Source organism: Odontomachus brunneus, unplaced genomic scaffold (genome assembly GCF_010583005.1).
Source record: "Odontomachus brunneus isolate Ranch 3 - 2012 unplaced genomic scaffold, Obru_v1 Obru_scaffold_259, whole genome shotgun sequence".
Classification (NCBI taxonomy): Eukaryota; Metazoa; Arthropoda; class Insecta; order Hymenoptera; family Formicidae; genus Odontomachus; species Odontomachus brunneus.
Genome location: NW_022639709.1, coordinates 207677 through 217622, shown reverse-complemented (window position 1 = coordinate 217622; position 9946 = coordinate 207677). Strand labels below are relative to the sequence as shown.

The 9946-nt window shown below is 40.4% G+C and overlaps 2 protein-coding genes and 1 pseudogene across 3 annotated transcripts; 1 reads left to right on the top strand and 2 right to left on the bottom strand.

Moving 5' to 3' along the window:
- Nucleotides 1-1561, bottom strand: part of LOC116852840 — a 2251-nt pseudogene extending 690 nt beyond the window's left edge.
- A 1706-nt stretch (nt 1562-3267) lies between these two features.
- On the bottom strand, nt 3268-5495 carry LOC116852865 (actin-5, muscle-specific). Its single transcript, XM_032833613.1, has 2 exons — nt 5344-5495; nt 3268-4541 (listed from the first exon to the last, which is right to left on the bottom strand). The coding sequence occupies exon 2, from the start codon at nt 4518-4520 to the stop codon at nt 3390-3392; it is 1131 nt and encodes a 376-aa protein (XP_032689504.1). The 5' UTR covers nt 4521-4541; nt 5344-5495; the 3' UTR covers nt 3268-3389.
- Nucleotides 5496-5818: 323 nt separating this feature from the next.
- LOC116852871 lies at nt 5819-9351 on the top strand. 2 transcript variants are annotated; one of them, XM_032833621.1, is made up of 3 exons: nt 5819-6010; nt 6174-6392; nt 8509-9351. In XM_032833621.1, exons 1-3 carry the CDS (start codon nt 5957-5959, stop codon nt 8512-8514), a joined length of 279 nt encoding a protein of 92 aa, XP_032689512.1. In that variant the 5' UTR covers nt 5819-5956; the 3' UTR covers nt 8515-9351. The 2 variants fall into 2 exon arrangements, with proteins under 2 accessions (XP_032689512.1, XP_032689511.1); XM_032833620.1 differs by lacking the exon at nt 8509-9351 and adding an exon at nt 7205-8476.
- Nucleotides 9352-9946: the final 595 nt, after the last annotated feature.

Genomic DNA, 9946 nt, shown 5'->3' with positions numbered 1-9946 from the left:
GTATTATGCGAGTTTGACGATGCGCCAAGATTCGACTTCAATGGATGGAACAATGTAATTGATACACTATGAACTTGAACTTTCTCTGAGGATTCAGCAACGGATTAAATAACAGGCAAGTAGTAATACCAAATAAAAAACGATAAGGTAGAGAATCTACAATATTGCGCGCGCCTTGAAATTATTCAGTAACGAACGAGATTATTCAGTTCAAACATTTCCATAGATTTAGATTCGATCTATTTATTAAAATTAAAGAACAATTCGAATGAATAATTTGAGTGATAATCTACATCTCCGTTTGATTTCTTTGGATTAAATTCAAATCCAATTTGACGATTAAGAATAACCAAAAATAAGCAGAATCTCTCTTCTTCTATCTCGAGTGTTGATTAATTCAGACAGTTCTAATAGTTTGAATTCGTCGAATCTTTGGAACTCAATATCAAAGATCAAACAATAGGTATGAGTGAAGAGACTGTTACTCCGAATAGGTGGACTATCTCGAGCAAGATCCTAATGGTATCCCCGGATATAACAAGAGGATTCACCGGCGTTAATCACTCTCATTCTCGTCGAACACTGTAACACGCGGATAACCGCGAACAGCAGGCGTCACGGAAGCAGGAAGAAAGCAATCGAGTCATCCGTAATGGAAGAGCCAGAGTACGTACATACAAACCCGGCGGTAGCGGAAATTCGTGCGGATATAACTGCGTCTACGTACCGTGCACGGGACAGAGGTGGAGCGGCGTCTGTGCCTCGGCGGCGTCGCGACGTCGATTATATGCTCTCGTCTGGACGCCCCCGCATTTTCGTGGGATGGTGCCTGGCCGACAGGCACGAAAAAGGCTCGCCTCGCGGGGCGTCGCGACGCTCGCCGAACTAGGCGGCCGCAGCCCCTAAGCGGAGACGAACATGCTTACCGCTTTGGAAATACTCCGGCAGGCATTCCTGCTTGGAGCCGGGGTCGCATCGGCGCGCATTAGCGTTAACCGGAGTCAACGAATTTTCTCCATCTTCATAAGCGAGCCATTGCAGTGGATAGCGGTTAAAATTGACCGAGGTTCGAGCGATCCCCTCTGTCTCTGGCCCGTGTCTAAAAGCAGATAAAGAGGAATCGGTCAAAGTGTAGCTAAGTTTGATTTATATTGATGGGAATAACACTTGTAGAGAGAAAGCAGATCAGTTAACGTCGATAACACGATCTCATTAAATCTTTATGCGCTAAATATATTCTGCTTCTTTGACATTTTTATAATTTTGCAACGAAAATAAGGCGCATTTTTTAAGTAATGTTCGTGTGCCTAATTTGATCGGGAATATTTTCTTTTGCCACGAGAAGTACGGAACGTTGTCCAAAGTATGATATATGTACGTAGTTTTCTTTTTACTTGTTTCCCTTTCCTAAAATATGATTTTGATATAGATCACTGCGTAATCTTCTTGACGAATTTTACCCAGACTTTTCTCGGTTACAATTATACATGCTTCTCATAAATTCACCGTGAAATTGCATTCGTAGATTCTACGTGAAGCATAGATCTCTAGGAACCGACATGTCGATTATGCATCAATTAGCACAAGATGGAAGATATCGAGAAAATTTCGACAGCGGAATACTCAGGGAGATTGTCGAATTTAACTTTCTAACGCCTGCAAGAATCATACTCTGACGGATATCAAGGCGTCAAAAGTATTTTGAGATTACGCGATGTGACCGAAATAAACTGTAGCTTCTTCGCGAGAGCTTTTATCGCGGGGATTCTCGTCCCTGAATATCAATGGAGCATGCAAATTCAGCTGGGAAAAGTTTTAAGAGATAATAATTCGCGATAGTCGGAAGCGAAGTTTGCACATTCTTTTAACTTCAACAAAGTAATAAAGGATGAAGATACAAGTGAACGAAACGGCATAGAAACAATAAATAAGTAATTCCCGTCGACAGATTTTTGGCGGGACACAACGAAAAATCATAATATAAATTAGATAGTAGAGAATTAGTAGAAAATTAGATTAGAATATAGAGAGAGGGCGGGTAATATTAGGCCAAGGTCGCTATATAATCGCAAGCACGTAACGATAAGGACTATTTTGAAATTATATCGGCTGCTATTTTGCCGCGATCGAAGACAAATTTGGATGTGTGAACGCTGGAGAGCGACGCTAGGAGATTAACATAATCGCGAAACGCCAGAATTCCCAGCTACAAGTTCATTTATTACAGTCAAATAACATATGAAGCAGCTTATGAAATGTATAAGCTAGTTTCTTCTCTCTCCGTATCTATTTTGATGAAAGTGTCAAAGATTGAGAAATGAGAAAAGGGTTATCTACATCTTCAGCACCTCCAGTAAATCTAGAGGAATTAATTTTTCTTTTATTTCTAACACATAAATATTCATGAATGTTCATGTAAAACTGGCACTTCTAATTTGACCTTGTTGAAAAATTGTTACATATAGTGGTGTATTTCCCAGATAAAGAAAAGTTGCTGGAAAACGAAGATCCCAAGAGCTGTTGAACGAGAATCTTAACAGCGCTACGCTACGGAAGGATGTCAAGCGAAAATAAACCAGATACTTCTTTATGTATACGACACAGAGTTCACGTGAGGTAATGTAAAGAATGCATAATCATACAGTAGTGGTGTGAGATAATGTGTATTTGACTTGACTTTGACATCGTATAACAATATAGAGTATAACGTAGTGTATATAATATTTACAAAATAAATTAAAGAGAGAGAGAGTATAGAAGTACATCGGTAACGTTTGCTTTGGTTAGCAGACTAGAAATAATTATGTACGTATTGCGAGACGATATCTCTCGGACGGTGGTAAAGGACGCTCGCGCGACAGTAAATAGAGCTCGATCTTCCCGAAGTAGTCTCGATGCCGTTGCCAAGCACAGCCTCGAAGGTCCTCGCGTATCCTTACATCTGTTCATAATGTTTCTTTCGCAAGTCGAAAGATACATTTGTATCGTCTCTCCGCATGTACGGGGATTCTTTTCGATGCTCAACAATGTCCAGGCTACCACGGATGAGATCCTGTGACGAGAGCCAAACCGCCGACCGCTACCTCGGCCATGATGATGACGCCAAGTGAGCAATGATGTCGCGCGCAACTTTACGGAATGTTGCGGCGACAGAAAATGATCAACCAGGCTGTCGTTGTTTACGCAACGACGAGCAAGGCTGCGACGATGACATTTCGGTGAGATCCAATGATGACTGAGAGTCATGATGATGTTGTTCTGATGATGTTTTCTTGTAGCAGCTTGATTGCACGAGGACGAACGGCGCGGTGTTATTCACACGTTCTCCTCGAGGGACGATGTTCTTTCGAAGATTGCGCCACGTCGATGGTGATCGTATAACGACGCGCTTAGAAGCATTTGCGGTGGACGATGCCGGGGCCGGACTCGTCGTACTCTTGCTTGGAGATCCACATCTGTTGGAAGGTAGACAGAGAAGCCAAGATGGAACCACCGATCCATACGGAGTACTTCCTCTCGGGAGGAGCGATGATCTTAATCTTGATAGTCGAGGGTGCGAGGGCGGTGATTTCCTTCTGCATACGATCGGCGATACCAGGGTACATGGTGGTGCCACCAGAGAGGACGTTGTTGGCGTAGAGATCCTTACGGATGTCGACGTCGCACTTCATGATCGAGTTGTAGACGGTCTCGTGGATACCGCAAGATTCCATACCCAAGAAGGAAGGCTGGAAGAGAGCCTCAGGTGTGCGGAACCTCTCGTTACCGATGGTGATGACCTGACCATCAGGCAACTCGTAGCTCTTCTCGAGAGAGGTGCTGGCAGCGGCGGTAGCCATTTCCTGTTCGAAGTCCAGGGCGACATAGCAAAGTTTCTCCTTGATATCGCGGACGATTTCTCGCTCAGCCGTGGTGGTGAAGCTGTAGCCTCTCTCGGTGAGGATCTTCATGAGGTAGTCGGTAAGATCGCGACCGGCCAAGTCCAAACGGAGGATAGCATGGGGAAGAGCGTAACCTTCATAGATGGGTACGGTGTGGGATACACCATCGCCGGAGTCCAAGACGATACCGGTGGTACGACCGGAAGCGTACAGAGAGAGTACGGCCTGGATGGCGACGTACATGGCCGGGCTGTTGAAGGTTTCGAACATGATCTGTGTCATCTTTTCACGGTTAGCTTTGGGGTTCAGTGGTGCCTCGGTGAGAAGGACCGGGTGTTCTTCGGGAGCCACACGCAATTCATTGTAGAAGGTGTGGTGCCAAATCTTCTCCATATCATCCCAGTTGGTGATGATACCGTGCTCGATCGGGTATTTCAGAGTCAGGATACCTCTTTTGCTCTGGGCTTCGTCACCTACGTAGCTGTCCTTTTGACCCATACCGACCATCACACCCTGATGACGAGGTCGACCGACGATCGAAGGGAAGACAGCGCGAGGAGCGTCGTCTCCGGCGAAACCGGCTTTGCACATGCCGGAGCCATTGTCTACGACGAGGGCGGCTACTTCGTCGTCACACATCTTGCTGCTGCTTTAGTTTCTCTGTAGGAAAAATTCGATCATTTAGAATAGATTCTCCCATATTACAGAAGTTGTTCGGAAATCGTAATATGTCAATTTGTAATCGTAGAGAAATTGGTAGCTTTTCGTCTTATATGTGCAACTGTTTTTACATAATCCAAGCTATTTTCGTTTGAAGATATCCACGAGAGATGTTATGAGCACACATGCTAATTATAATCCGCTCGTAGTCTGGCGCATAATACTCAAGTTGATTATATTTCAAATTTTGTATCTTACTTTAATTATTATATCTTAATATTTGAAGAAATGTTAAGAATTCTCAAGTAGCTACAAGTCGAACTTACTGCAAGATAATCAAAGCACCGACTGAAGAACAACATATATGTAATTTGTCAAACCTGTATGATTGAAAGACAGTTTTTGTCTGTATTATATTAAGAGAACAGTTCACATTGACCAAGGATATAAACTTTTATACTTCGCCATTATAAATTGTTTAGTTAGTGTGTGTGAAACATAGAAAATTCAAACAACGATCTTCGCAAACTAGCGAAATATGCACAACGTTGTTCCAATCGGCGCTTTGATTCACTCCGAAATTAATCCACGCTCTTCCTCATCGAACTTGTCAAGATTGACCCCACGATTGACTTCACCCTTCCGAATGAACTCTCCAATTTGCTCACAAACGCGTCTCCACTCGTTCTTTCTTTCTCGAAATCCCCGAGATTCTCGTCTTTTACCTCTACAAAACGCGAACTCCGATCCGTTCGAATTCGTTCGTGGCACAACTACTAACCGTGGCGAATCGACTACTAACCGTGGGGGTGGGTTGTGAATTGACGGGCGGCTGAGGAGCGGCTGAGGCTCGGGAGCGTCGCGACGCCAGATATAACGTCCGCACGGTGTGCGACGCTACCGAAGATGGGCACGCGGGACGCTTCCAGGGCTGACCAGCGTCTCTGCCCACGCTGCTGCTGGGCGCGCGGGTGGGACATGCACCCAGGAAATTGAATCGGCCCGGTCGAACGGTTCCACGACGGCTCGCCAGAACGCCTTTGGACGACCCTGCTTGTCCGAGAACGGCGACGCGCGCCGTTCTCGCGTCGCTACTTCGCTCCTCGTCATCGTCATGATCGTTCTTCTCCTTCTCCTTTCTTTTCCTCTTCGTCTTCATCTTCTTCGTCCTCTTCCTCTTCTTCTTCTTGTTCGCGCGCTCTTGGAAATCCCCGTGGACGCCAGCACCTCCTAATCTGGACATTAACGCGGGTTGCCGACCGTTTCTGCAGCTATCTGCTTTTCATCTTCCATGCGCTGAGGTCGGCGCAGGAAGCGGCTAAACAGTTCGTTTGCCGAATCTTGGAAATCCTTCTTGGAGGATTTCATACGAAGGCGTCTTACAGTTTTCTGAAACTCTAAGGAGTCGTTTTTGCATGGAAGATTCGAGTTTAACGGGAGAGTCTTGCAGACAGATATTTAAGTATCATGTGAATATTTTAATAGCTCATCAAATAAGTTCGATATTTAAGGAAGGAAATATATTACGCTATTAAAAGATTCATCAGAATTTATTGTATATGCGATCTAACAATCGCGGAGTACCGCGTACGTTATTTTCATCATGTGGCTCATAGTTTTCTTTTTCTTTAGCTCGCGTGGCTCCTTCGTGGTCATTCTCGTTGTCGACGCTTTTGGCATACGCCGGAGGAGTCTCGACGTCTCGGCGCTACTGAAAATATCTGCTCATGGCCAAATCAGGGTATTAACGTGAGACGATGTACTCTTGTACAAGCAAGGAGTACTTGTATACTGGGAGCGTCCACTACGATAGGAAGTAGAAGGAAAGAAGGAAGCGACGCTTATCGCAAGGTGAACGAATTTTCCTTGATCTTCGTCGCATTCCTTTCCCATGATTGATAAAGCTCCCCCAAGCTATTGTGACTTTTAACCACCTACGTGACCGTGACTGTGCTCTCAGATATTTGGACAAATTGCCAATTGGCATTTAATTTATTCGTTGTGCACCACGACACGCGTAATAATCCACTCCCGTTTCGGCAAGAAAAAGCGTAACGGGAGAATGGAGCTAAGAATAAATTGACTGCTGATTTAATCACCCTTATTCGCTGTAATTCACTTGATATGCAAGAGGCGTTAAAATTTGCGAGTGAAGTGTGACACAAATTTGAGCGGAAAAACAGCTTATTTGGAGATGAGGGTAAAGATAAGAGGAGCTTTATCTTTACTATTTTCCGCCTTATCAATAATAGTGTCGATAGAATCATAGATTAAAAGAGGAATTCTTTAGATAAAATCAGAAAATCAAATACAGATGTTTTAATGCGATAAAAAACTAATAATAATATTAATAATTCGCGATTAGTGTATGGCGACATTTAATCATTTTATAATCAATAAATAAACTTTTTCTTCCACATCGTACGGTCACTAATATTATTATTAGTTTCTTATCACACTAAAACATCTGTATTTGAACTCTTATATTGCCTTATTTTAATTTCTGAGAATCCTAGATATCTAATCTATTTTTAATCGATGATGATGTCAAAAGAATCATAAATATCCAATATAATTTTCCGACTAATCATTCGAGATAATCGATATTACATTAATTCCTGATTTTATTATTTATTTACTTTTTTCTAATTGTGTGTTTACAGGCACTTGAAAACTACGACTCTACTAAGAAATCTAATCCTAGATTTCTTTATTTCTCTTTTGTATCTGGACGATTAAGTTGCCTAATATATTATCAGTAGATTAGTAGATTAGTGAACCTTTAAAGAAAATCACGGCTATGTAACACGGTCCTTATATATTCTATAGTTTGAACCCTTGTGAAATCTGGACAGCCTTGCGAAATGTTCTTTGATGCGAGACGAATGCACGAGTGCATTTGTCTCGACGCAGAAAAGTATAAAAACATCGGGAACGCGGCAATGAGATATGAATCACGTGTTACCCTATAACATATCGTAATGTTATACAATTCCTCTATAGTTTTTATAATATAAAAGATTGCGTGTATCCAATGTATATTTAAAAAATTTGAAAAGCACAATTGAGAAACTACTGTTTACGTACTACATATACAGCTCAAGTAGAAATTGATAAGAATAAGGGTTTTGTAAATAATCGATTATATTTATGAATACTCTTGATATATATATTTTTTTTTTTGCAGTAGAAGAGGCGCATTGTGCGATGCGCTTTATGCATTTCGGTTACGTATATTTCTACGATAATTAAACATAGTACTTACGTACTTACATACAGATGGTACTCTTGATATACGGTACGGTTGTTCTGAGAATTGCTTGGTAGCACTTCGTCAGTCATTAGTATGACAAACGGAGCCGTGACTACGCATGAGTTTAATTTGCATCAATTATATGTGAAACGGAAACTTCCGCGATTTACGTAACTGTCCTATTTCTAGACAATTTTCATAATTAGTATTTTATTGGCCGAGTCGACTAATGAAATCATTATTCGCGGCGTCTTTTTTCGGTGTCTCGCATTTTGCGAAGGCGGACAAAAATATTTCGCGATTTTATCTGCGCTTCGCGCCCGAGAACCAAGAGAATACATTTACGCTGCCAATCTGGAAATATTTAAGCCGCGCGATCTGACGTTAATTTATTTTTACGACATTCTTATAAGTTCTCCCGATAGCATCGTTATTGTTGTGAATGCTCCTTTGCTGCTTGGTGAAGAGAATCTGATATCTAAAGTAATTTTTTTCCTTTCTTTTTTCTCTTAATAGAGAATATATTGATGAGCGTTGACGTAGCACATTCCACCATAAAGTGTTTTAAGTTGGTACAAAAAAGGTACGATTGTATCTTTCCGTTCGTACATATCCCTGAGAGATTCTCGTATATATCCCTGGAACGTCTTTTGAACTTAACGACCGCCTCTAAAATTTCGCACAATGAGCAATCTTCTTTTCTTTATTCCGCAGTTATAACAGAAGCCCTTGGATCGGTATCGAGTTCAGCAGGTGTCCTCGACGAAGAAGTACCGCCAGCTAAGTGAAAAGAAACGGAGGACATTGCGCGCAAGGCAAGGTCACTAGCTCTCACGAGTCCAGAATGTGAAACCGGCCTGACAGAGAATGAGATAGAAGATACGTGCATATCGCAAATTTTATTAATGCCGGACCATCGGTTCGTTAGTTTTGGCTCACAAAGACATACAATGCGAGGAGTAGCAGAGAGACCTTGCGAAAAGTCCTGTCACAGTATGTTTTTCCCAAGGCTCTGCGACTTTTCGTCGCTGGACACCTTGCTGAATTTCGTTATCGAACGCGAATCGAAACTTACCGATCCAAAATTCATGTCTCAAAGAGATCGACAGTGATTTAATGCTGAAGAATCTTACGCGTTAGTATTATCCTTATTTTTATAAAATATATTTCTTTATTTATAAATATACATTGTTAGAAAAATCCGTATTAAATTTAATAACTGAGATGTGAAGTTTTTTTACATAACCATGTTATAAAAAGTAATAGTAAAATCAGTATTATATTTAATAATCTATAGTTATGAAAAATCATAGTCAGATTTTATTTTTCATAATGTTTTTATAATAATTTAGAAATGCTATTATAAAAAATAGACTTCTGGATAGCTCCGTTGAAATCTCGATAAAGGCCACGATGCTTTGCAAACTGAATCTTTCAAGCTACGTTACCGAAACAATCGTATTTATAATATATTAGAAAAATTATTCTAACATATCATAACGTGTTATAATATTTTATAATTTAATGTGGAATTTAATAAGAAAAATATAAGATGGAAATGGAATATAAGATTGAAAATATTAGATTTCATAAGAAATATGAAAATTATAACTAATTTATAACTAATAATCCTAATGTTATGAAAATCTTCACTATTATTAATTTTAATATCAAATTCTTAAATTTACTTACAAAAATGCTATTATTTTTAAGAACTTTTCTAACAGTATATATATCCAGATAGCACAAGATCTCCTCAGGACGTCCTAAGGACTTCCTTAGGATGTACACTGGATGTCCTCTAGATATCTGTGCTGTTAATGAAATCTTTTTCCATAGAGGAAGCAATAAATGTCTTAAAAAAAATCGAATTTGCTAAAAAATAAGTTACATTTGATAATATCGTGATGAAATATTATTACGTTATGTATATTATAATTGATATTTTGTTACAATAAATAATTTTCCCAATAAAACGTAATTTCCCAAGTAAACGCGCTATATATTGTAATTGTAATTGAAGTAATATAATAAAAGAACCAATTAATGTGAAATAGTGGGAATGATGACACGTTAGCAAAAATTCTCCAGCTTTTTCTATTCACTAAATAAAATATTTAGCTTAACAGTACCATAAAAAGTATTAATAACT

What these genes read in the sequence shown, in the direction of transcription:
- LOC116852865 (XM_032833613.1), bottom strand. Translation starts at nt 4,520, where the DNA reads ATGTGTGACGACGAAGTAGCCGCCCTCGTCGTAGACAATGGCTCCGGC.
- LOC116852871 (XM_032833620.1), top strand. Translation starts at nt 5,957, where the DNA reads ATGGAAGATTCGAGTTTAACGGGAGAGTCTTGCAGACAGATATTTAAG. An exon ending in GACAGATATTTAAGTATCAT is followed by an intron (nt 6,011 to 6,173) that starts GTGAATATTTTA and finishes CTTTTTCTTTAG; the next exon opens with CTCGCGTGGCTCCTTCGTGG. An exon ending in GAAGCGACGCTTATCGCAAG is followed by an intron (nt 6,393 to 7,204) that starts GTGAACGAATTT and finishes GTGTGTTTACAG; the next exon opens with GCACTTGAAAACTACGACTC.